Source organism: Schistocerca americana, chromosome 7 (assembly GCF_021461395.2).
Source record: "Schistocerca americana isolate TAMUIC-IGC-003095 chromosome 7, iqSchAmer2.1, whole genome shotgun sequence".
Taxonomy (NCBI): domain Eukaryota; kingdom Metazoa; phylum Arthropoda; class Insecta; order Orthoptera; family Acrididae; genus Schistocerca; species Schistocerca americana.
Genome location: NC_060125.1, coordinates 71,889,578 through 71,916,998, shown reverse-complemented (window position 1 = coordinate 71,916,998; position 27,421 = coordinate 71,889,578). Strand labels below are relative to the sequence as shown.

Here is a 27,421-nt window from a genome sequence, read left to right as displayed (position 1 = left end):
TTTAAAGCGATTACATTTCGTTTCCGTTCTATAGCGCCTTCAACGAATTTCCATGTCTTACTAATTAGCACAGTTTCAAGCTTATAGCTCCAAATTTTGGGAATAAGTACTTTTTTTACACGCCTCATGTATACCTAACATTAACCAATTTCCTTCAGTTTCTTTTTCTTCTTAATATGAACAGACTTGGAAGAATTCATAATTTCAGTTTGTTCACATTTTAGGATAATCATTATATGAAGACCTACCACTACAAATTTGACTTTTTTCAGTGTACTTGAATAATTTTCGTTTTAAATTAGTAAACATTCTTTTGTCCGTGAATGCACCATATAATGAGTTATTTTTTCATTATGTCCACATCATTAAGAGGTCAAAAGTTACTCATAATCACCCACGTTCCAGAGTAGATACTTTCACTCACACTGCTAGATGATTTCTTCTTGAGAATATATGTTACTTCTTACTCCTGGAAGAATTGTGGTAATGGACAATTGTTTTTGGCTTAAGAGGGCTCTGGATGTAGTTTGAATGGGGAGATGGGAGTAAAATTAATGTCTGCAGAATAACTGGTTCAGTTAACTATTTTACTAGGGTACATGCGAACCCATTTAGTAGGGCAACCGAGATCTTAGATCAGTGCTAGGCAAGCTGTCGTTTCATGCTACTCCTCCATGTATTTTCTCATTTTAATCGAGGCGTCACTCATTGCTTGTTGTGAATCATACTCCCATTTAGCCTTTTTCTTACACTGAATTGAATCTTACTTATCCTGCGTACAGTCGGTTACATTGAAAACATTAGCATGCACATCATCTTCCCTTAACTGTTCTACTACCACATTTTCGCAGCCTATTGAATGATGCTGACTTCTGAAGTTTTCATCTTCTTTTCGTTGGTGTGTGTCAGCACCATTTCATTTCCATAGCATTACCACTTATGGCAACCTTTCATTACTACTGAATTCCACTGTCGATATTTTCGTTTGTCTAGATCGCTTCTAGCAATTGATTGAATGGAAATGGGGATACTGCATCATCCTTCCGAAGCCTGCACTTCATTCACATTATCCCAACCACTTCTCAGAAGTGCACCATTGCCACTGTCAACATTTTAACGGGCATACCTATTGGATTGGTTGCTTTACTTTTAGGCTACATTAAGCCAGCCTCTACATTTTATATGTTCAGCAGCGAAAACTGTCATATGTCCTTTTTATGTAAAGGAACATTGTGTAAATACTCATATTATGCTTTTAATCTTTAATCAGTAACTGTATCAAAAATATGTGTTGTCAGCAATAGACTGTGCCTTTCAAAATGTTTACCTCTTAGTCTTCCAAGAAATGTTTAACATCTTTTACAATTCTGCTCAACAAAATCGTTGATAATGTTCTGTAGCATAAAAAAAAACAAAGGACGGTATTTATGTCTGTACTGTGTGTCGTGCTGAGAGAATTAGTGTTTGCGGGAAACCAGGGTCACTTAATGGTATGGTATATGCGAACCTACTTGTTGCTATGGCATAAGCGAACCCACTAGATTTGGTAAGCGAGACCTTAGAGTAGTTCAGCCACAACATAAAACTCGGGTAGCGAAACCAAGTGGCACCGAAGTCTCCACCTAGGAAGACGGCGCGCTGACAGAAATCTGCCGGTTCCACCGTCAAATGTACGAGTGTGTTATCAAATACAACAGCACATCAGAGACGAGCGACCGACTAAGTTACTACAGTGCGCAACAAAAATAAAGAATAATTTCGTCTAAATCCCGTAATTTTCTCTCGTTAGAATGCATAAGTTTGAAATTTGGCTCAAAGGGGCCTACAATCTTCTTTTGCCATGGTGCAAAAGAGTGTCACCCTGTGACGTCACCCTCGAGGACGGCGACGCTTCAAACAGAAAGGTCTCACCACGTGCGAAAGAAGGGCCACAGCTCTGCTTTGGCATCAAATTTCACCTCAGTTCTGCCCAAGTCGTTGTGGACGTTTTACGGAAAGGTCGTCACACCCTCTCGTATATGCATTTTCACCCCTTCTTTTGACGCTTCTGCGATGGAGTTCAAAACTGCGACTCCCAGCTTTGAAATCACGCTGTTATCTTAAGGTAGCCGATAAAACATTTCAGACACACTCAGTTTCGACGCTGATAAGTCTCAGTGAGTGACATGAAGGCCGTCAGTTAAGCCATCCTTTCCTTTGGGGCTTTGATATTTTTTGTATTCATCCGAGTTATGGACCACAATATTTTGAAACAGGTTGCAAATGTCGGTCTGTGATGACCATTTTAATACCTACTAATTAATAGGACAGATGCAATTTGCCGTGCAAAGAAAGTAAAAAAATAGTTCAAATGGCTCTCAGCACTATGGGACTTAACTTCTGAGGTCATCAGTCCCCTAGAAATTAAAAGGTTAAGTTTAGTTTATTTCAAATAATATTAATTCGTGATGGTGTAATTCAAAACATTGATGGGATTAATAATAATCCTAAGAATGTTCTAGTTCAATTTAATGATAAATTGAAGATATTAGTTGATGGATCAAATGTTGAAAATAAGTCCAAGCCTAACTAACCTAAGGACATCACACACATCCATGCCCGAGGCAGGATTCGAACCTGCGACCCTAGCGGTCGCGCGGTTCCAGAGTAGCGCCTAGAACCGCTAGGCCACCCCATTTACAAATTAACCCTACAGTGATCGCGTGGTTTACGTACGTAACCCACCTGCAAAAATTTTAAAAATAGTTTGAAATAGGGGAAACGACAATGTTTAGATCCTCTGGGCACTTTGAAATGCATAACTGACGAGCGCCGTTAACGTTTGGTTTTGCCACAGGCGTTCCGCGAATTCGGCGATCTACCACTGTAGTCCGCGTGACAAACTGCTTACACGTGCTTTCGAAAAGTAATTTATTTTTATTTAATGTTCCTCTCGACTTTTATTATAAAGAAACGTTTATTCTTAATTAACTATTGTTTTTAAACGTATAAACATGTGAAATAATCATCTACTTTATTTAAATTTTAGAAACAATGTGGATGAGAGACGAGAAGCTCGAGTTTTTGTGCGGCTGGAGGCGACTGAATTCTTTTTCTTGTGAGTCGAATTCTATTGCTGAAGCTAATGTTCTGGAAGAGCGGGACCATCAGCCTGAGTTTGAACAAGAGGGAAAAGTCCCTGGTGAGGCAGTTGTAAACAGTCCAGAATGTGGGTATTATGAACTATCATGGTGAAGCAGGAAGGTTGATTTCTACACTGCTATACATACTATCTGATAAGACTTCTCCTCTGATGGTAGAAAGAATTTGAAGCCATAACACTGTATACGTGTTTTCTCAGCCTAAATGAACTGCCTGAATGAAAACTGCTTTTGCAGACAGCATGTTTCTTTTTTGCAAGATAGAATCATTCATCTCATAACCAAACATAAAAGACGTAAAAAATAACCGTGTCAATAATAAATACCCTAGAGACAGAGATGTGAAACATTCAGCCTGACAAAATGGTTATTAAGAAGTCGACAATGACGCTAAAATTCATACCATAATAGAAGCTCATGGAACACCTGAGGTAATAACATTTACAACCGTGCGAAGAGTGGGGGGGATCCTGTTGATATGACGTGACCGCTTTACGACGTGTCTAGAAATTCAAGAACATGGCCCTTGCTGTACCTTACGATCTGTTGAGTCTTAGTTGCATTTGTATAGCGAAGCCAAACTACGTTGCTGTTCGTAGTCGGGATTTTTTTTTCTTGACTTGTCTGTGGCTTGGTTGTAGCCTCTGGACGACAAAAGATTACAAAAATGTTGGCACGAAGCCTGTTTTTCAAAACAAAATACTTTCTTAATATTCTCCTAGTGATACGTTAGCCATCAACTTTGTGAACGGCACAGAGGGATTCTGTTGGTTGCTGCTAAAACTGCAGGAGAACTGAAATAGAAATATTCGATAAGTATTAAACTCATTTGCCCTGCTCATTCCAAGATCGACAGTATGCTCTGTTCCAAAAACATGAGTCTATTAGTATTTTTCAGAAATGTATTTTTTAACTCAAACCCAGTGACGTCATTTACTTAAAATTGTGATGTACTCCTAAAATTTTGCTGTTCCCCGCAAATATGGGGACATAGTGTTCGAATTTTTAATTAACATTATTATGGATAGCATGCTACACACTGCATCAAATATTTTCAAACTTCATATTCTTCGGCTTCTTGATTTCAGAAAATAGCATATCCACGTAATCCATGCGGCCACTTTTTAGAGCACGACCACTATTAGGTTAAAGCAATCGTAAACCAATTTAATCATAAATGACCCATTCACATACCTAGGTACAAACTGTTTTTCGATTAAATCCAGCCAAGTTATGTAAATATGATACAGTCAAAGTAATGAGCCGAACAATGTTAGCACTTATCGTTACTTTCGAGAATAAACTTTTGCGCCAAACAGTTTGTCTTGTGTGACAAATGGAGCATGTATACCACATTCTGTGATTACTTAAGTTACTGAGTGTAAAAGATCCCACCATTTTCCGTTGCACGACATCCGCCATTTCTTTTCACCACATACTTTCTGTATTGCAATAAATCTGTGATGCATTAATTTCATTTATGAAGAGGTCAGATGTAACCATATGTTTTATCTATGAGTTTTGAATATAACAGAATTTCTTTAGTTACTGAGTGAAAACATCCCATCATTTTCTGTTGCACGTCATCACCATTTCTTTTCACTACATACTTTCTGTATTGCAATAAATCTGTGTTGCATTAATTTCATTTATGAAGAGGTCACATGTAACCATATATTATATTCATGTGTTTTGCATATAACAGAATTGTGTGATCATTTTACTACCCACTTACAGTAAACAGACAATTGTCACCATATTTCTTATATAATCGTACAAACGAAGCTGTATGATAAGGCCACATTACAATCGTAGAGTGCCTACTATCCATATTAGACCAATTATTTGAAGTAGTAAAGGGTCTCAAGTAGTAAAGGGTACAGTAATCAGTTCGAAATAAAGTTTATTGCAAATAGAGATTTAGTTCACTGTGTGGCCATCTTCAGTGCTAAAACTCTTACAAAGAACGAGTTACAATAAGTATCATACGTGCTTCATTATATGTACAACTGTATAATCTTTAAAGGGGATCAATGATAAACCAAATGCCGGTAGATTTAACCTATATAAGTGTTTAAACTTAAACAAGTGTTTAAATGTTTTAACTTATTATATGTAAACAATGGTATCAGCGTGACCTCAGTGTGCTCGCAGACATTGAAATGAGTAGACCAGTTGGGACTAAGTGCTTTTAAGGATTTAACTTCCATTTACTCCTTTGTTTCTTTATTGCTGACTCACAGTTAAGGCTTATACAACTGTATATAGAATAAGGTATGCATGTCACTGGTTTTTGTACGTCTTTCAGTAATGAAAACGGATATAAAGTGACCGCAATCTGGATATCCAATAAACATTATTTCCGCCTGAATGCTGTATCTTTTACTGGGCCATCTGCTTCCACATGGAAACAAACCTGATAACACCACTTATTGTCAGAATTAAATTTTAAGAAACAATTTTATGACCTCTATAAGAGAAAGGAAAGATGATGCACTTCTACATGAATACTGTACGCCTCAGCGTCCATTTCATAAAGCTTAGTGTAATCGAAGGCTAATTCCTAAATTTTGTTATATACTCTCGGCTATAATCGCTTGATGCAAAGCGTGAAGATCGGAAGTGGAATGAATTCAGAATGAGAGAGTAACTATTCAGTTCCATCAGTAAAACAGTTACGTCACAGTAGATTATTGATGTAATTTGCAACGTGCAGTTGGAATTTCGACTGATTTATGGTAGGAGAAGTGTTTGAAGCTATTAAAATTGAGAAAACTTGAGCAATCATTATTAGACACTTACTTAAGTTACTGTTGTCACCGCTCGTCCTAAGCTACAGGCACTTAAGTGCGTGAGAAATGAAATAAGCAGCTGTACCTGGTACATAATGTCGTCACCGAACCAACAGTACATAAATATTTCGTACACGACCACTGCAAGATATGCCTGTAGTCTCACGAGTGCTACGAAGTGTTGTTTGTTCTGTAAACAGATATATTTACACACCATAAATTACGGCCACTCAGATTAAACTTATATGTTTCATTATAATAGGAGCATTAAGAACGTTGGGAAATGTTATATTTTTATCCATACACGAATTTTTCCTGTAAGTTACTGTATTTTTTTAGCAAAAAGATTGAAGTGACTTACCGTTGTAATTAGGAATAACGTCACGCATATTATAATTGTGGCTCCCATGAATTGGGAAAGAATAATTGGATTCACTAAAGTCTCCAAGTCGTCTACCAACCTGAAAGAGAATAAAAACGGTAAGGAAAGAATCCACAGCACACAAAACTGGTAGTAGCTACATGAAACAGTATCCTGACGAAGTGTGTGGAAGAACCAAGTGTCATGGTTTCAATAACGACGGCAGATGAATAAATTTGAGAAATATCTGCATGTATCGTATTAATTCATGTATCTTGAAATATGTCCGCAGTCCGTGGTGTGGCGTCAGCGTTCTCGCTTCCCGAGCACGGGGTCCCGGGTTCGGTTCGCGGTGGCGTCAGGGATTGTCCCTGCCTCCATATGACTGGGTGTTGTTGTGTTGTCTTCATCATCATCATTCATCCCCATCACGGTCGGAGGAAGGCAATGGCAAACCACCTCCGCTAGGACCTAGCCTAGTAAGGCGGTGCGGGTCTTCCGCATCGTCCCCTACGCTCCTCAGAGTATGGGCCTCATCATCATCCTTAAATATTAATGTACGGTTTCCTATGCATAGAGGAGACAAACAGATATGTAAATCAATAAAATTAAAATTCAGAAAAGAGGAAAAAAGGGGCATCAGGCTTCTACATGAATTCCGGGGCATCAGTTTCTTCTGTGTATCTGCACCGTTTTGTGGCCTGGAAGTAGGTTTCTATTCGGGCAGAATTACTAACAGTGTTGGTGAAATGCATGTGCTGTCTGAATTTGCCTACCTGTTCACAAAGGCTTTTTTTCTTTCCAGCAATCCTCCGAATTTTACAGTTCTGTTATTATGCTTTAGCTCTTAATTAGAATACACAGTTGTATTTATTTTCCACGGCTATAAACATTTCTCATATCCTCTACAGATAAGTTTCAGGCTTTGTGGAACATACTCATCCAAATCGTTTCCATATCAATAAGAGTGATATAAATAAAGTAGGAAATATGCTGACAGAAAAATAAATATTACCATATGAAGACAGAAATAAGGGCGATTAAAATTTATAACTAGATCCGTATGGACACGTAAAACATCGTTAAACTAAGAAATTCAATCAACCAGTATATAGAGTCAACAGCAACTCCACTGGCAAACTTTCGGAAGTTCGTCATGGATAGCTTCTGAGTATTTTGGTGTAATGCAGTAACTCTGCCCAACTCTGTAACGAACCGCCGGAAACCGTGGATGCCTTATACAAGAAGCAGCTATCCGTCCCCACTCCGGACGTTTCTATTCCAGGCGACTTGTTTACCGGCCAGTGTATAGACTTACGAACAAAATTCAGAGAACAACGTTAAGTAAATGAACATCATTATTTTCATACAGCTTACACGATGTGAGCAGAAAAGGCCAGAATACTTGACGGGAGGTATGAATGTTATGTCTCCCATAATGAATTGGAGTCTGGAGTGGCTTTTCATGGCAATGATGGGGACACACTGTGACGTAAGCAATATGTCCAAAATTATTCAAAATGACAGTCACAATCACATTATTTATTTTGCCGCCAGCCGGGTTCAACCCACGATGGGTTCATCTTCAGGGCAATTTACACCATTTGGTCGCTCGCTGGAGTCGTCACTGCACACGGTTGGTAACTATGCCAAGGCACAGGCAGGGTGACGACTCCAGCGAGCGACTAAATGGTGTAAATTGCCCTGAAGATGAACCCATCGTGGGTTGAAACCGGTTGACGGCATAATAAATAATGCGATTGTGACTGTCATTTTGAATAATTGATTATAAGTAAATTAATCGCTGTTATCTCCACACAACCGTGTTGTCTAAAAAAAAAGTCCAAAACTAAAGTAAGTACTGATTGGGAATCGTCTGTGTTAATGATTCAATATGTATGGGATCCTGGCAGAGTGGACACAAGTAAAGCAGAAAGAAGAAGAAAACTTAAATGAGGTATATTTTTATATGGTACTAAAGCACTCTTCTTGTAATGCTTAGTATACACTGGACTTCTTCCCGTGCTACGTAATGAATCACTCTCACATCTGGGTTGATTCAACAAAAGCAGTGTTACGTGAGTCACCTGACCTGCTACTTAAAGTACATATACTGCATGTAAACGATACAAAGTCGTGAAGCAGTTTTTGGGAAAACGTTTTACTTTTACCATAAAATATGAAGCACCATGTAGTTCGGATTTGCATGTTATTTCTGTCTGCAGTTGTTCTCAAACGATTACAGGAAAACTATTCGTTAAAAAATTTGATTATTTCAAATTCTCTCACATTACAAAGTGTTTATATTTTCGTTATTGGTTATATTTATTACGATACTTCGAATTTGAGTTGCTCACTGCCGTTGTTCGAAGAATTTGCAGTGAATTAAGACTCCGAATTGCGGTTACTAATCTGACGGAACCAGAAATGGGCAGTTGAAATTGTTGCCACTTTTCCAAATGCGCCCCTCAATAATCTATTGAAGCATTTCCAAACATTGTGAATTCATCAGCAAGAAATATCTGCATCCCATCCTATAAAATCGGGCCCATGTCTCTAAGATATTTAAAAAGCCTAAATCTCTTTCTCGCCAGTGGAGATTTGTTTACTAGTCTTCTGCATAACTTGCAAGAAACCAAACGATATATACCGCCGCACCGCGCAACGAATTGTGTTTGCATCTACGTTTGAGTCAAGGAAAGCAAAAACCGAAAGTTGAGTAATCTGATGTACTGCTTCCTTAATCTAAACGAAGCAAAACTGCATCCCTTGCTGAAGTAGCTTTTGGTTTTATTTTATTCCTAAATAATTGAAAACCACAGGTTGTGGATTCGCATGTTATCTCGGTCTTCAGTTGTTCTCAAACGACTGCAAAGAGATGGATGTGACTTAGACTAGTTGCACATCACTAACCAGTTACTCGCCAGGGGAAAGGCAAGCTACAGTGTAACGTGAAACCGAGCCCCGTTTTGTTTCTGGCGAATCTCCACATCATTGAGAGGTGAACGCAAAGTTAAAAAGTGCAAAAAAAAAAAAAAATCTGTCGCAGGTGGGATTCAATTCCATAACTTCTCCGTCACGGTTTCAATCACTTCTTCTTTCTGTGGTTATGGCGGCTGTTACCTAGGTGCCACTGCCGTCGTTTTCACAATTTCAATTCGTGTTAGTTCAGACAATTTGTTCGAAATATTTATAAATTATATACAAAAAGCCTTACTCGTGAAACAGTGTACCTGTTAGTGGAAACCAGATCAAAATCGGTGCAGCACTTCCTTCTATTAGCCTGGAGATGCAGAAGGACTCCGAAAGACAAGCTCAATGTATTTATTTATTGAGATTCTCGGAAGGTATCCTTGAACAACCTGTGACAGTTTGTCGGTGGATTTCTGGATCACCCTACATACCAAACAGTCAATGCGCACAAAAGAACCTCTGTGTAGTTTCACGAACTGAGATAGCACCACTGCCACACGGAAGGAAGGAAGTAAAGTTATGGTTTATGACCCCGCTGGCGACGAGGGAATTTGAACCGGAGCACAAGCGCAGATGAGAGTTGAATAAGAGTGGATATAGACCCTTTGCTTCGCAAAAGAACCACTTTGGAACTTGTTTTGAGCCGTTTAGAGAAACCAAGTAAAACGTAAATCTTCGTGACCTGACGAAGGATTCAGCACCGCTCTTCCATGATTTAGTAGCCAGTTCTTTAACAGTTGCCATAACCCTTTTGGTGACACTGCACTACTGAGGTCCTTATTCTGGCTACTAATCGTATTCGGAAGTGTCCGTTGGTAGACCATTTCCATACAAAGGCAAAGCACGCGTTCAAATCAGTGCCCTGAATAAAGGCTTCTCTAGTTACGCAGTCAACTGCAGTCTTTTATTTCTGCAACGAAACATTGCCTCTGGAATAGATCCTTCCTTCATGGGGTGATAACGTAGAATTTACCGGAGCACCCAAATGGAACGTGTAAGAATAGAAAATGCATAGACACAGAGCGCTAGAAGTTTCTAGTTCGGGCGATTGGTAGTACCGAGTAAGGTTGAGCAGTGGTAAGGAACGGGAGGACAGAGGTTCAAATTATCGTCCTCTAACGTCATACAGTTTCCATGAAGTTTCCTCAGATATTTTACTAAAAATTCTAGACTGTTTGCTTGAGGACGCCACAGCTAACACACTTCCACAATCCGAGCGTAAGTGGGGTTGCTGATGACCTCGACGTCGACGAGACATTATAGAATTTCTTTTTTTCCATTGGACAGTCACTACCGCAAAGATCTAAACCGTATGCTTCGACACTATACTAAAAGCGCTCTGTAGTTCCTTGAATCGTAACAACATTACATGTTGTTCATTATCTCGTGATTTGTCTCATCAAAATTTGGTATCGATTATATTTTGTTGACTCTGACTATAAATCCAGCATTTAACTACTCATTCTCTGATATATATATAGTGTGTGAGTGTGTATTGTCTATGTGTACATCTCAGTTAGCAACATGATTTTAGAATATGAGATAGGTGAAGCGAACAAAAAGCTTTCAAGTAATGATAACACACGGTACTATAAAGCATGTTAAGATATTGTCCTGAACTAAAAAACATCGCCGGCCGGGGTGGCCGAGCGGTTCTAGGCGCTACAGTCTGGAACCGCACTACCTCTACGGTCGCAGGTTCGAATCCTTCCTCGGGCATGGATGTGTGTGATGTCCTTAGGTTAGTTAGGTTTAAGTAGTTTTAAGTTCTAGGGGACTGATGACCTCCGAAGTTAAGTCCCACAGTGCTCAGAGCCATTTTAAGCATTTTTTAAAAAACATCAACCTTTCCAAATGAAACCGGTCCGCTAGCGTGTACAACAACAGTTTTATTGTGTGCATAATTTACAGCGCAGTTGTGAATGGAGACATGAATTTCGTGCACTTACAGTGGTAAGTCGTCATATTATATTTATGTAATTGACTCAGATGCAAGACTTTTTCGAGGGAAAATATTGATCGTAATTGGTCGCACACCAAATTCTGCAAGCATGGTGGTCGAGGATTGACGTATCAAAATCAGGAGTTACATACTCAATAAGAGGCGTGGAGTTTCCATCCTGTGTTAACTACTCTCAACTTAGACGTCTATGCTCGACATATAAAGAAAAAAAAAACTTATTTGTCTACTTAGATAACGGAATGTAGGACCAGTTACGTTAAGTTGATGTTTATTAGTTCTAGATAATGTTTTAAGATGACTTATAGTAATGTGTGTTACCATTGCTTGAAAAGTTGTCGTTTCCTCCCTCCATTTCATACTATAAAATCATATTACTACGTGAAGTGCATATACAGGCAAATTAAATAATTATGTATTTCTGATAACGTGACGTAATAGAAGTGTGAGTGAAATGGTTGCAGGAGCAGAAAAGTGATTACCTAACTTTTTGCTCATTTATTGGAATGGCCGATTTGCCATAGTTCCTGGTTAATTTGACTTTCAGCTTCTTGCAAAGTTAACGAGAATACAGATTGTACTTCCTTGATTTATTTTTTCATTAAAGTCACGTGCAGAAGTTAAATTTCAAGGAAATTTCCAGTTTATGAGTTTGAGCGAATATGGAGACACAACTCCAGGACGGTGACTACGTTCCTCAATAAACTGTGTTTTCTTAGGTGGAAAAATTGGAGAGCTCTGTTCTCTTTCGTCCCAATATAGAATACAAGCACTCTTACTTTAATGGACATTACAAACTCAAACTAAAGGCCAAGGTAAGAAGTGCAGCCTATGTGAGAAAAGATTAGAAAAAACGCAAGTTTATCACCTAAGACGATAAGGACTGAAGAAATCTAAATATTAGTTTGGTACACAAGTTCGTTGCGCTTTCATTTTTCATGTTGTTAATCCGGTTGCTATGTGTGTACTTGTAGTTATTGATTATCACTTTTTATTTGTAGTTCACTGTTGCTATTTGCATTGCGTATTGTCATTTTGACATTTGGAGGTAGAGAGTGGAGCTATGGACACCTGAAAATGGAGTGCCAAGTTGAGAAGGCCGCACATTTCCGACATATTCCTCTGTTTGAGTTCAGTAGAGGGTTGACAGCACCGGAGGCAGCCAGAAACATTTGAGCCGTGTGTGGGGATAATGCCATTGACATAGCACGCCAATAAAATGGTTTTCTGATTTTAAGGACAATGATTTTCACATTAGTGACTCTCCACGTTCAGGAAGACCTTCGGAGTTTGATGAAGATCATTTACATGCATTAATCGGTAACGATCCACGTCATTGTTCTACAAAACATGCAAATGTGATGAACTTTGAACATTTCACCATCGTGCGACATTTGCATGCAATGGGAAAGGTTAAAAAATCGATTGTATTCTCTTAGCCAAACTCAAAAAAATCATCGGGTGGCCGTGCTCCTAATTGTGCCTGCTCGTCGTCAGTTGGTTCGTGGACAACACCGAGCATTCCTATCATGTACAGTGACTGGAGACGATAAACCGTGTCATCATGCTAACCTTAGAAAAGAGACGAATGGCTGAGCCCAGATAAAGCAGAAACTGCCCGTACAATAACTGCGCGGCGCCACAAAAGATAATGTTATGCAGCTCACAGAATAGCAACGGTGTGGTGTACTATGAATTGCTTCACAAACGTGTAATCATCGCTGCTCACATTTACTGACAGCAGTTGAGACATCTCTCAGACGTAGTCGAAGAAAAAGGACCGGGAAACTCCATAAAGTGACGCTACTCAATGACCATGCACGCCCGCACTCTGCTAGCCTTACAAAAACATTATTTAGGAGTGGGATTGGGAAGTCATTCCGGACCCACCTTATTCGCGTGATCTTGTTACCTCAGATTTTCACCTTTACCGAACTCTATCGAAGAACCTTCAAGGAACTTCCATCTCGGGGAAAAATGTGCTTCAAACATGGCTCGACAAGTTCTTCGTCTCAAAAACACGTCATTTCTACAGTCGCTGAATCGAAAATTACCCCAGCGTTGGCACACTGTTGTAAACAGTGACAGACAACATATTATGTCCATTATAATTTTCCGGGCTGTTATGCTGTGATCGGTTGATGAATTCTGTGTCGATTCCCAATGTTTCGTCTCCGACTGCGAGAGACATCTTCAAGGGGGTCCGTAGCTCGATGGAAGGTCCAACACCCCCACTGGCTCGCTACTGACTGCCGCTAAATTCCGTGTCCGCGCGCTCCCACGCCGCGGCGTGACGTCACGTGTTTTGAAAACGTCAGTGCAATTGGCCGCTGTCGGTCGCCGTCGATCGGCGTTGCCATCACCCAGTAGTGGACGGGTGGTACACATCTTCTTTAACACCGGCATCCATATACCGTTTAATTTCACGCCCTCCTCCTTTCGGTTGAAATTATTTGAGTGTTTAGCGATTTCGATTGCCTCCCTGTAGAGCCTTTCGTAATATCCGCTTGTGGCCGCTAGTACTTGCGTCTCCTCGAAACGAATATTGTGGTTCCCTGGCTGGAAAGCATGCTCCGCAACAGCTGATCATTCCGTTTCTCCTCTTCTACAATTTCCCTCGTGCTCCTCCAAACGTTTAGAATCCGTTCTTTTAGTGGTACCCACATAAACATCACCACAGCTGCGTGGGATCCTATACACTCCAGCTTTTTCCAATGGTTTGCGAGCGTCCTTGTCAGGCTTAAGGTATTCCTGTATCTTCCTGGTGGGTTTGTAAATTACGGTAATATTCCGCTTCGTCAAGATCCTCCCTATTCTTTCCGTTACATTTTTAACAAACGGCAGGAAAACCTTAGATTTTGCAGTAGCCTGTACGTCAGTATGATTTCTGCACGGCTGCCTCAACGCACGTTTTATTTCGGCGGACGAATATCTGTTCTTCATTAGTGCATTGTGGGGATCTTCCATCTCAGCGTCGAGCAACTCAGGTTCACAAATGTTTCTAGCTCTGTCCGCTAACATCTGGATAACACCCCGCTTCTGTTGTGGGTGGTGGTTCGAATCCCGGTGCAAATAACGGCCCGTGTGCGTGGGTTTGCGGTATACCGAGTGGCCCAAACTACCATTTTCGTTTCTAAAAACAAGCACATCGAGGAAATGTAATTTGCCGTCTACCTCCTCCTCCATTGTAAACTGAATTCTCGTGTTTATACTGTTCAGATGTTCGTGGAACCGGCTTAGTTCCTCCCTACCATGTCTCCACAGCAAAAACGTGTCGTCCACGTCTCGGAACCAAACATTTGGTTTTTTGCTGGCAGTACCTAAGGCCTGTTCTTCGAATTTCTCCATAAAGAAGTTTGCAATTACGGGACTTAGGGAGCTTGCCATAGCCACGCCATCTGTTTGCTCATAAAACTGTTCATTCCACTTGAAATACGTGGTCGTCAAACAACACTTAAACAGTTCTGAAATGTCGGCAGAAAAAATTCGATCCAGCTGTTTCAATACATCATTAAGTGGAACCATGGTAAACAGCGATACCACGTCGAAGCTGACCAATATGTCCTCCGACTGGACCACTATGCCATTCAATCTGCTGATGAAATGTGTCGAATTCTTTATATAAGAGTCCCAACGGCCCACATGTGGTTTTAACAGCGTAGTCAAAAACTTGGCTAACGAGTAGGTGGGCGAACCAATGGCACTTAGTATCGGTCAACGGCACATTTTCTTTATGAATTTTGGGCAATCCATAAAGCCTCGGTGGTAGCGCAACCGAATTGCAGAGAACTTTCTGTACACTCTCTTCAATGGAGTACTTTTTTATTAACCGCGACACAGTTCTGAGAACGTTGTTAGTGGGGTCCTTATTCAACTTTTGACTAAAGTCTCTTTTAGGTGCATGTGCTGTGTTTATTAAAATTACAAAGCAGCCCATATGTTCGCGCGCTGAGTTAAACTTTCCTTAAATCTTAAGTCATTAAATCCTTTAGAGTTCATGAATCACGACAGTGTCTAGTTGTCTTAAAGTTAACCTGGTCTTATCAAAACGAAAATGAGTGTGTAGCATTACGTAAATCTAAATAGCACGTAGGAGCTAAAAGCACGACAAGGCCGAGAAATGAGACTTGTTCACACCGACAGCAAAAGCATCCGCATCACAGATGGTATCTCTATGAGAGATAAAAATTAAATAAAAACTTAAAATATGTTTCGAAATTACGAAGGGTTATATGTAAGAATAGCACATCACACACGTTATTGTACGTGCAATAAAAATGCACCTAAAACGTAGTCTGTAGATTCTAGCAGATTTGCCTTCGTATGTTGCGGAGGGAGTGAACGTCGACAGAGGTTCTGAGGTATGCGGAGTATCCGCTCGTATAGCTTAACATGCAGTGCACTAGCTTGCGAGACTCGGAGGTGAACCACGCTCAGATCGGATGTGAGTAGTCGTTTAACGAGCATTGGGTTGGTAAACTGGCCATTCAGTGAGTGATTATTAGGCAATTTTCTAACTTTGTTACGCAAATACTGGTCAGCTCCTGAATCTCCACATCGGAAATTACGATACATAAACAGTTAAAAGACGATAACATGCTGCTGGGGAATATTATACGGCGCGTTTTGCAGGTGTGTCCATAAAGCGTCACCTGAGGCTGCAGGAGTACCTGAACGAAGAAGCTGCCGACTGACCATATACCGCACAAGTTCGATTGGTGACATGTAAACGCGAGTAGGCAGGCAAGGGAAGCAGTGAGACGAAATGAAATGTTGATTGGCTATTGTCTCCCGTCGCATAGACCAGCCGAATGGTGCAAGTCTATTTATTTAACGCCACTTCGGCGACTTGCGTGTCTATGATGAGAATGACATGACTGTACACAACATAACATCCAGTCCCTAAGGGAGGAAACCTCCGACCCAGCTGGAAATCGAACCGGGACCCCTCGCATGGCATTCTGCCGCGCCTGCCACTCAGCTATCGAGGGTGACAGGGCAGCAATGGCCTTCAAGGAAGCTTGCTCATTTATCGTCACTTGCGGCCAGACGTTGTCCTGCTGAAATATGGCAAGTGCAACGTGCGCAGGAGGGGCAGTTCCTTCGGCTGTAAAACCACTGCTACGTAGCGATAGCTGTTCGGGTTACCCTCAAGACTTAGGAGGCGAGATCATGTGTAATAGCCAATGGCGACCCAAACCATCACACTTCGGATATGTGCGTTATGTTACTCAACAATCTGCCAGATTGCGTTCGCCACTTCGACATCGAACGCGTGTGAGGCCATCACTGCAGGACAAGCTGAAGCGGGACTCGTCCGAAAACACTGCATTTGGCATTCAGCACCCCACTGCCCGCGTTTACATAGCAATTGCAGTCTGCGGCGTAGACCCTTTTGGCCGATGACAGCCAACGCAATGGCATACGTGCCGCCATTCCAGCCCACAGAAGGCGGCGTCGAACCGTCGACGCAGGCATATCCGCACCCGTTTCACCCGTTTCAGTGCTTCAAAGTCGCACCAACACTGTGGAACAAGTTGTTCTGTCTGTCCGTTACGACAAGATGGTGGTCATCTCGTGCTGTCGTCAAATTTTGTCTTCCAATACCCTACCGATGCTGCGTACGTCCCTCTTCTCTCCACTGGTCCCATATACGCCTCACTGTTGAAGCCGCTGGCCCTCTACGAACTGAAGTGTCATGGAACGATAGATTCACCTCCCGGAGACCAGTTATTCTGCCCTCTTTGAAAGCACATTCCAGTGTTCCACCCTATTATGTCTGCTAGTCACAGTGAAATTTGTAATGACAGCTCCACACGTATTTAGTGTACCGTGAACACTGACCTGTATGGTCACACCAAAGTGGGCACTGTTGGGCCTCCGTACCCGACACGTCTCTGCTGTTTAAATCAATTATTATACACACATCAAAAAAAGGTTTGCATCACCTCGGTTCCGAGAGTTCCGGAACCTGTACAGAAAATTGGAGTACAGATCACCATAAACATCATTTCTGCCCTTTTTATTGCTCTTGAGAACCACACATTGCATGTTGCACCACCATACAGCGAGACGTTCAGAGGCGGTGGTCCAGATTTCTGTACACACCGGTACCTCTAATACCCAGTAGCACGTCCTCTTGGACTGATGCATGCCTGTGTTCGTCGTGGCATACTAACCACAAGTTCATCAAGATACTGTTGGTCAAGATTGTCCCACTCCTCATCGGTGATTCGGTGAAGATCCCTCAGAGTAGTTGGTTGGTCACAGCCTTTTCAGTGTGTCCCGAGCATGTTCGATATGGTTCATGTGTGGAGAACATGCTGGCACTCTAGTCGAGCGATGTTGTTATCCTGAAGGAAGTCATTCATAAGATGTCCACGATGGTGGCACGAAATGTCGTCCATGGAAACTAATGGCTCGTCAACATGCTGCCGATATGGTTGCACTGTCGGTCGGAGGATGGTATTCACATATCGTACAACAGTTACGACGCCTTGCATGACCACCAGCGGCGTACGTCGGCCCCACATAATGCCACCCCAAAATAGCAGGGAACCTCCACCTGGACAGTGTGTCTAAGGCATTCAGCCTGACCGGGTTGCCTCCAAACCCGTCTCTGACGATCGTCTGGTTGAAGGCATATGCGCCACTCATCGGTGAAGAGAACGTGATGCCAATCCTGAGCCCCATTTGTACCGCGCTGGTCGTGGTTGCAAAGTTGGACTCGCATTGGACGTCGGGAGTGACGTTACACATCATGCAGCCTCTCACTCACAGTTTGAGTCGTAATTCGACGACCTGTGGCTGCACCAAAAGCATTATTCAACATGGTGACCTTGCTGTTAGGGTCCCTACGTAGGTAGCGGTCATCCACTGCAGTAGTAGCCCTTGAGTGGCCTGAGCGGGGCATGTCATCGACAGTTCCTGTCTCTCTGTATCTCCTCCATGTCCGAACAAAATCGCTTTGGTGCACTCCGAGACGCCTGGACACTTCCCTTGTTGAGAGCCCTTCCTGGCTCAAAGTAACAATGCGGTTGCGATCGAACCGCGGTATTGTCCGTCCAGGCATGGTTGAACTACAGACCTCCTTCCTCGTGGAATGACTGGAACTGATCGGCAGTCGGACCCTCTCCGTGTAATAGGCGCTGCTTATGCATGGTTGTTTACATCTTTGGGTGGGTTTAGTGACATCTCTGAACAGTCAAAGGGACGGTGTCTGTGATAACATCCGCAGTCAGCGTATATCTTCAGGAGTTCTGGAAACAGGGGTGATGCAAAACTTTTTCTGAAGTTCTACACTTACTCTAATCGTGGCCTGTTACATGCTACTGTTTTTAAGTGTTTCACTTTATGCAGACAATAGTGCGTATTTGGCTTTTGTCCCTGTTTTGAGTTATGGAAACGAAGACTCGTCGATGGTAAAAGGAATACGAGCACTTATGGAAACAATTTTAGGTTACTGTACGAAATCCTACAGAGTCTGTGTCATAAAGATAACACTCATCTACAGAAAGAAAGGAATATTGCTTTTTAGGTAGATGTCTACTTGTTGCGCTCTACTCACACATGCGCACAAATCGACAAACAGATTTTCCATGTTTTCTAAAAAAACTTAAATTGAAATTCATCTTGTACCCATCAGAATTCAGTGGAATGTTTTACCATTCAGTCAAAGACTGTACTGTATCAAAAGCATGTCCTACTTGATACCGTTGACGAGGTTGGTTTGTTTGGTTTATAAAGAACAAGGATAGATACGAGTGACCTAAATCCAAATACACAATCCGAAAACCAATTAACAGTTCATACCAGAGGGTGATGTGTATCTATTGTGAAATCGTTGTTATATCGGTAGTACAGTCCTGGAGAAACCGCATTTGTTTGGAGAGAGTGATTTACACGGGCAGACTGGGAGGACGCGAAATTGGGCTTTTGAGAATGGAATAAAATTATGCAATAGTTAAGACCTATGAGCGTGGAGTAAATCAGAAACAATATGGGTGCTCATTTTATACCTGATGTATGAACTTATATGAGATTACCCGTTCTAAGTACTAAGCACCATCTGCGTAGTGAATGGTTACGAGAGAAACGCTAATTGACATCATTAATGAAACTGTGACGTATGTTGTAAGATTAGGAAAGGAAGCTGTATGGAACACAATCCAGTCTCAGCAACGATGTACAGCTACTAGCGCATCGCACACTTGAGCGATGTTGTAACTTGCTCTTTAAAGTCAGATCGGTGTATATATAAATATACAAATAGAACGAATGTTTCTAGGTAGGTTACAAAGAAATGGCACTTTTGCGCAAGTGTTAATCGTAGGCCGTACTGGTATTAACGACTCTACACACCCTTCGAGTACCCGCCGAGGAAAAAAATGAGCACTTATACACGTTGGTATGCTCCGCAAGCTCTCCGTTAATGCCTATAACAACCAAATTACAGAGGCATTATAGCTGTTCCGATCCATCAGACAAATACTGCTTTACTAAATCTGAAGAAAATGGTTCCGCGAGACCAAGGTCCTAAATTTTAGAATGATTCTTTTCTATTTCCACTGAGCTGTACCAACTTGGTGCGGCCATACGAACATCTATTAGAGTTCATCCCATAGGCCCCCAAATCCTATGACACAACGACTCCAAATTATGGAACAGTCTTCGAAAATAGGTCGCAGTAACTTCTTTAAGGAATTTCCTTTACGGCTCAATTACGGTTAACTGCAACCCTTCCAGTAAAACTATTCCATGCTACTTCGTTCAGGGTATTATCGTATTTAGTATCAGGAATATCACAGACTCTAGATGTTAACCGTCAACATTGTAATCAGGCGCTTATGAGTCGTTTCTCTTTGTTACTTGGGTTATCCTATATTTTGTACATTTGAGGAAGTTACCATACAATTAATCAAGTGATATCTGTGATCATCTTACTATTCTACTGTCGTTATCTGAAAACTTTCATATGTACATTGTGATAATTTGTTGGAAATATGGAGAGAAAAGCAATCCGATAGCGTCAAAGCAGGATAAGAGAATCTAGCCAAATTCACGAGATAACTGTTGGCCACAAATGCACCGCAGCGCAGTTGCGGAGAAGAAAAGAAAGCCAACCAGCGACGAACACGCGTATGTTCGTTCGCAAGCAAATATGTGTGTGTGTGTTCACTGGGCAGTCCGGTTTTGTCCTACTAAGGTGCTGCTGAATCATACAGGTCCATTGTTTTTCTTCGACTAAGTCTACTCTACATCCCTTTTAAGGGAAATAATTTAGAGCACTTTCTTTAGAAATATTAGTTAAGAAGAAAAGATTGTTTAAAAGTTAATTCTTGTTTTATTTTTCACCATTGTCCTAGTTTATACAAAAAGTTTTTGTACGTTTTGGAATGAAAATTCATCCATGGGTTCTCTACACTACCAAAAATTAAAACGTATGTCCTTTGCTCTCATTATTAATAACACTGCACCATGCAATACAACTTGTCGACTGCCTTACTACAGTGCTATTTATGGAGTACAGCGTATTATCTTCGCAAATAATGTCAGTACGGTACTTTTAGCGTAGTTGATTTAATAGCAAAGTTTTACCCAGCACACTTCATAGAAAATTCTTCTCTTTGGAAACCACTCTCGGCTTGGTATTTGAACATTGCCTCGCTTTCACAAATTCAGCTGAGAACTTTACCTGCTGTAAGTTTACTTCACAACGTCGCTGTTCGGCATAACCGGTATTTACCTGGGGTAAAACAGCTTAAATGTACACATCGCCGCAAGACTGTCGCTGATTGGCCGGCGTTTTATGTCCGTAGCAGCAGAAAGATTTGTTTGGAAAGATCCTCAGACTTCAGGAAGTAAGTAACAATTTCAGTAGCACAGGAGACGTCTGCTTACAGATGTAATGTTATCTAACTACTAGTTTAGTAAGACATGGCTGCAAAATAATGACACGAGTTAATTAGATAGGAATAGAAAAATCTGGTAGAAGCCGACCTCGGTTTGGATTCTAGAGGAGTAACGGAGCCAGCGACGCAGTACTGAACCTACGAATTATCGCAGAAGACACGTTGAAGAAGGATAAGCCTACGTCCACATCATTCATAAATTTAGATATAACGTTTCACAGCGCTGACTGGAGTAAAATACATAGGTAGCAAAACTAAAATACGAAGAACTGACGTCTATCCACAGTTCATATAAAAACGAGATAGCAGTTTTAAGAGTCAAAGGGTATGAAGGGCAAGCAGTTGTTGAGAAAAGAAGATAGTCTGAATAGAAACTGTCTTGAAAAGATTATGTAAACATAGCTGAATTGAATCAAGTGGTGCTGAGAGAGTTAGATTAGAAAATGAGGTACTGTATGTAGTAGATACTTTTATACCTGGCCAGCAAAGTAGCTGTAGTTGGTCAAAACAGATAGGATGTAAATGCAGTGTGGCTGTGGAAAGAAAAAGCTTTTTAAAAAAGAGGAATGTGTTAATATTTAAGTCTTTTCTAAAGGTAGTTGTCTGGAATGTAAGCCTGAACGGATGTGAAACGTGGACGATAAGCAGTTCAGACAAGAAGAGATTGGAAGCATGTGAAATGTAATGCTACAGAATAATGCTGGATTAAAGTGGTAGATTGAATAACTGACAAATCGGGTTGGGGAAAACGAAATTTATTTTTGAAATTGCTTGAACGAAAGGATTGGTTGATAGTGCTTGTATTGTGTTGTGTTGTTTGGAACCGTGGACCTAGATACGACGGAGAGAGAGTTAGTTTAGAAAATGAGGTACTGTATGTAGTAGATACTTTTATACCTGGCCAGCAAAGTAGCTGAAGTTGGTCAAAACAGATGGCATGTAAATGCAGTGTGGCTGTGGAAAGAAAAAGCTTTTTAAAAAAGAGGAATCTGTTAATATTTAAGTCTTTTCTAAAGGTAGTTGTCTGAAATGTAAGCTTGAACGGATGTGAAACGTGAGGGAAGGGAAAAACCCACCGTGGAACAACAACAAAGTTAGGAAACTACTGCGAAAGCAAAGAGAGCTTCACTCCAAGTTTAAACGCAGCCAAAACCTCTCAGACCAACAGAAGCTAAACGATGTCAAAGTTAGCGTAAGGAGGGCTATGCGTGAAGCGTTCAGTGAATTCGAAAATAAAGTTCTATGTACCGACTTGACAGAAAATCCTAGGAAGTTCTGGTCTTACGTTAAATCAGTAAGTGGCTCGAAACAGCATTTCCAGACACTCCGGGATGATGATGGCATTGAAACAGAGGATGACACGCGTAAAGCTGAAATACTAAACACCTTTTTCCAAAGCTGTTTCACAGAGGAAGACCGCACTGCAGTTCCTTCTCTAAATCCTCGCACAAACGAAAAAATGGCTGACATCGAAATAAGTGTCCAAGGAATAGAAAAGCAACTGGAATCACTCAATAGAGGAAAGTCCACTGGACCTGACGGGATACCAATTCGATTCTACACAGAGTACGCGAAAGAACTTGCCCCCTTCTAACAGCCGTGTACCGCAAGTCTCTAGAGGAACGGAGGGTTCCAAATGATTGGAAAAGAGCACAGGTAGTCCCAGTCTTCAAGAAGCGTCGTCGAGCAGATGCGCAAAACTATAGACCTGTATCTCTGACGTCGATCTGTTGTAGAATTTTAGAACATGTTTTTTGTTCGAGTATCATGTCGTTTTTGGAAACCCAGAATCTACTATGTAGAAATCAACATGGATTCCGGAAACAGCGATCGTGTGAGACCCAACTCGATTTATTTGTTCATGAGACCCAGAAAATATTAGATACAGGCTCCCAGGTAGATGCTATTTTTCTTGACTTCCGGAAGGCGTTCGATACAGTTCCGCCCTGTCGCCTGATAAACAAAGTAAGAGCCTACGGAATATCAGACCAGCTGTGTTGCTGGATTGAAGAGATTTTAGCAAACAGAACACAGCATGTTATTATCAATGGAGAGACGTCTACAGACGTGAAAGTAACCTCTGGCGTGCCACAGGGGAGTGTTATGGGACCATTGGTTTTCACAATATATATAAATGACCTAGTAGATAGTGTCGGAAGTTCCATGCGGCTTTTCGCGGATGATGCTGTAGTATACAGAGAAGTTGCAGCATTAGAAAATTGTAGCGAAATGCAGGAAGATCTGCAGCGGATAGGCACTTGGTGCAGGGAGTGGCAACTGTCCCTTAACATAGACAAATGTAATGTATTGCGAATACATAGAAAGAAGGATCCTTTATTGTATGATTATATGATAGCGGAACAAACACTGGTAGCAGTTACTTCTGTAAAATAACTGGGAGTATGCGTGCGGAACGATTTGAAGTGGAATGATCATATAAAATTAATTGTTGGTAACGCGGGTACCAGGTTGAGATTCATTGGGAGAGTGCTTAGAAAATGTAGTCCATCAACAAAGGAGGTGGCTTACAAAACACTCATTCGACCTATACTTGAGTATTGCTCATCAGTGTGGGATCCGTACCAGATCGGTTTGACGGAGGAGATAGAGAAGATCCAAAGAAGAGCGGCGCGTTTCGTCACAGGGTTATTTGGTAACGGTGATAGCGTTACGGAGATGTTTAATAAACTCAAGTGGCATACTCTGCAAGAGAGGCGCTCTGCATCGCGGTGTAGATTGCTCGCCAGGTTTCGAGAGGGTGCGTTTCTGGATGAGGTATCGAATATATTGCTTCCCCCTACTTATACCTCCCGAGGAGATCACGAATGTAAAATTAGAGAGATTAGAGCGCGCACGGAGGCTTTCAGACAGTCGTTCTTCCCGCGAACCATACGCGACTGGAACAGGAAAGGGAGGTAATGACAGTGGCACGTAAAGTGCCCTCCGCCACACACCGTTGGGTGGCTTGCAGAGTATAAATGTAGATGTAGATGTAGATGTGGAGAGGCTTCGTCTCCGCCGTAGCCCTCAGTGGTTCACAACCCCACAACAGGCTACAGCAGCAGTCCACTCACCCCACCGCCGCCTCTCACCGGACCCAAGGTTATTGTGCAGTCCGACCCCCAGTGGAACCCCCCCCCCCCCCCCCCCCTTGGAGCGTCTCATACCAGACGAGTGCAACCCCAATGTTTGTGTAGTCGAGTAATTATGGTGTAAACATACGTAGAGAAAGTTATTGCGTACCAATCGTCGACATACTTTAACTGAGGCAGAATAAGGGGAACCAGCCCGCATTCGCCGAGGCAGGTGGAAAACCGCTTTCAAAACCACCCACAGACCGGCCTCCTCCGGGCGGATTCGTTCCGGGTACCGGCACGCCTTTCCACCCGGAAAACAGTGGGTTAGAACGCACGGTTAACCAGGCGGGCTGATAGTGTTTATCCCTGGGCATGATGAAATCGTCAAGCGTGGTGAGTAAAAATTTTGGAGTGAACAATTGGTGTGTGGTAGGGCGATCACTCTGTTTTTAAAATAATTAAAATCAACGATCGCTTCAATCGTTTATTAGATGACCGGTTTCAGGACTCTGAAGGTGGCATCATCAGATTTGAAACGTGGATTAACATCTGGTGATTTCAGTTTTATATATTATTTAAAGAACGACCATGAGAGCAGTTTTTTATTATTTGTTATTGGTTGTGACAATGATTTTATCAGTTGGTCTGCCTCATATGCCATGATGTCAATATGATTTTATAAATGTTAATCCACGTTTCAGATCTGATGATGGCACGTTCAGAGTGCTGAAACCGGTCATCTAATAAACGAATGAAGCGATCGTGGCTTTCCTACTATTTTAAAATTTTTAGAGTGAAACGAAGCGAAGGTTACGGTAAGTAGGTGCAAATGGATGTAGATACGAAACTGAAGAGGCTACATTAAACCAGTGTTCGGACTGAAGCCCGTAACAGCAACAACAAAAGCGACAACAATAACAATTATTTGGAAACATTTTACTTGGTTCGACATCCTCTACCCTGCAGTGGTTCAAATGGCTCTGTGAACTATGCGACTTAACTTCTGAGGTCATCAGTCGCCTAGAACTTAGAACTAATTAAACCTAACTAACCTAAGGACACTACACACATCCATGCCCGAGGCAGGATTCGAACCTGCGACCGTAGCGGTCGCTCGGCGCCAGACTGTAGCGCCTAGAACCGCACGGCTACTCTGGCTGGCATCCTGCAGTGACATTATCATTTAGCTTTTCTCCGACATGCAGCAGTGGTGGGAGTGACATAAATTTATAGCAGCAGGCAGTAAGTGTAAGGTATCGTGTTAGACGTTGGCCAAGATATGCCCAATGATTCGGGTATAGACTCACTTTATGGCGTCTTTGTGGTGCTCCACGCATTCAGAGAGTTGCCTCCATGCTGAATCTTCCTCTACATCCTCGTCCTTAGTATCCCCTAGCGGCTCACTCGTACGATCTTTACAGTACAGGTCTTCTCGAATTTGGCTGAGCCTGACATTGAGAACCTCCAGCTGGGCAGCTACGTGGATGATGAGACACGCGAAAAACAGGTCGAGGCACATGGCGGCGAAGTAGGAATACTGCATGCTGAAGTACTGCAGTATGTACAGCATCTCGTAGACCGGGGAGACGGTGTCGTGGCTCGTGTACCACGCCATGGCGGGCAGCTCGCGCTCCGGTGGGCCGACGCCCAAGCTCCGCATGACTAGCGGCATGATGGCCCAGACGGCGGGGGCGGTGCCGCCCACGCCGGCCATGCACACCGTGATCGTCTTGGCCGAGCTGTACGACGCGTCCAGGATCGACGTTATGCGCGGGTTCTCCAGTTTACCCTGTTCCCGCCTGCGGTCGTCGATCGTCTGCACGATCTTGAAGACGTCCTCCTGCTTGATGACGAAGACGAAGAACTTGAAGAGGCCCAGTATGGTGGTGACCAGGAGGCACACGTCCTGGATGATCCTGTTGGCGTCTCCCCAAAAGTAGTACAGCCCCTGCAGCTGCCCGATGAGGAAGCTGAACTGCGTGAAGAGCACCCAGATCCGGTACAGTGTGAAGCCGCGCACTCCGGGAGGGCGCCAGGAGCCGCCGAGCGCCAGAACGCGGGCGTTCATCCACAGAGCCGTCTCTGACCAGGGGATGTACCCGTCCTTCATCTTCGTTATCTCGAACTGCGGAAAAACGCCATACAAAGTAAGAGTGATTTCAGGTGTGCCGCAGAGGAGTGTCGTAGGACCGTTGCTATTCACAGTATACATAAATGACGTTCTGGATAACATCGGAAGTTCACTGAGGCTTTTTGCGGATGATGCTGTGGAATATCCAGAGATTGTAACAATGAAAAATTGTATTGAAATGCAGGAGGATCTGCAGCGAATTGACGCATGGTGCAGGGAATGGCAATTGAATCTCAATGTAGACAAGTGTAATGTGCTGCGAATACATAGAAAGAAAGATCCCTTATCATTTAGCTACAATATAGCAGGTCAGCAACTGGAAGCAGTTAATTCCATAAATTATCTGGGAGTAGGCATTAGGAGTGATTTAAAATGCAGTGATCATATAAAGTTGATCGTCGGTATAGCAGATGCCAGACTGAGATTTATTGGAAGAATCCTAAGGAAATGCAATCCGAAAACAAAGGAAGTAGATAACAGTACACTTGTTCGCCCACTGCTTGAGTACTGCTCACCAGTGTGGGATCCGTACCAGATAGGGTTGAGAGAAGAGATAGAGAAGATCCAACGGAGAGCAGCGCGCTTCGTTACAGGATCATTTAGTAATCGCGAAAGCGTTACGGAAATGATACATAAACTCCAGTGGAAGACTCTGCAGGAGAGACGCTCAGTAGCTCGGTACGGGCTTTTGTCAAAGTTTCGAGAACATACCTTCACCGAAGAGTCAAGCAGTATATTGCTCCCTCCTACGTATATCTCGCGAAGAGACCATGAGGATAAAATCGGAGAGATTAGAGCCTACACAGAGGCATACCGACAATCCTTTCCACGAACAATACGAGACTGGAATAGAAAAGACAACCGATAGAGGTACTCAAGGTACCCTCCGCCACACACCGTCAGATGGCTTGCGCAATATGGACGTAGATGTAAATGTAGATAGTTGGTTACACGAATCATCATAAAAAAACTCTTGTACTGATCCTCTTTTTACACAGTTAAATCGTTAACTATACTAAATTCCACTCTGTCTCAAAAGCTGGCAGACGGGACTTGTAGGTAAACACTGATCAGCC

The 27,421-nt window shown here is 42.2% G+C and overlaps 1 protein-coding gene and 1 long non-coding RNA gene across 2 annotated transcripts; both read right to left on the bottom strand.

The window, feature by feature from the left end:
* Positions 1–6,014: 6,014 nt before the first annotated feature.
* On the bottom strand, positions 6,015–25,607 carry LOC124621790. Its single transcript, XR_006980568.1, has 3 exons — positions 25,522–25,607; positions 6,294–6,393; positions 6,015–6,122 (listed from the first exon to the last, which is right to left on the bottom strand). It is a non-coding gene; the product is annotated as an uncharacterized LOC124621790 (long non-coding RNA).
* LOC124622714 lies at positions 25,607–26,324 on the bottom strand. The gene is made up of 2 exons (XM_047148505.1): positions 25,677–26,324; positions 25,607–25,627 (listed from the first exon to the last, which is right to left on the bottom strand). Exons 1-2 carry the CDS (start codon positions 26,322–26,324, stop codon positions 25,607–25,609), a joined length of 669 nt encoding a protein of 222 aa, XP_047004461.1.
* Positions 26,325–27,421: the final 1,097 nt, after the last annotated feature.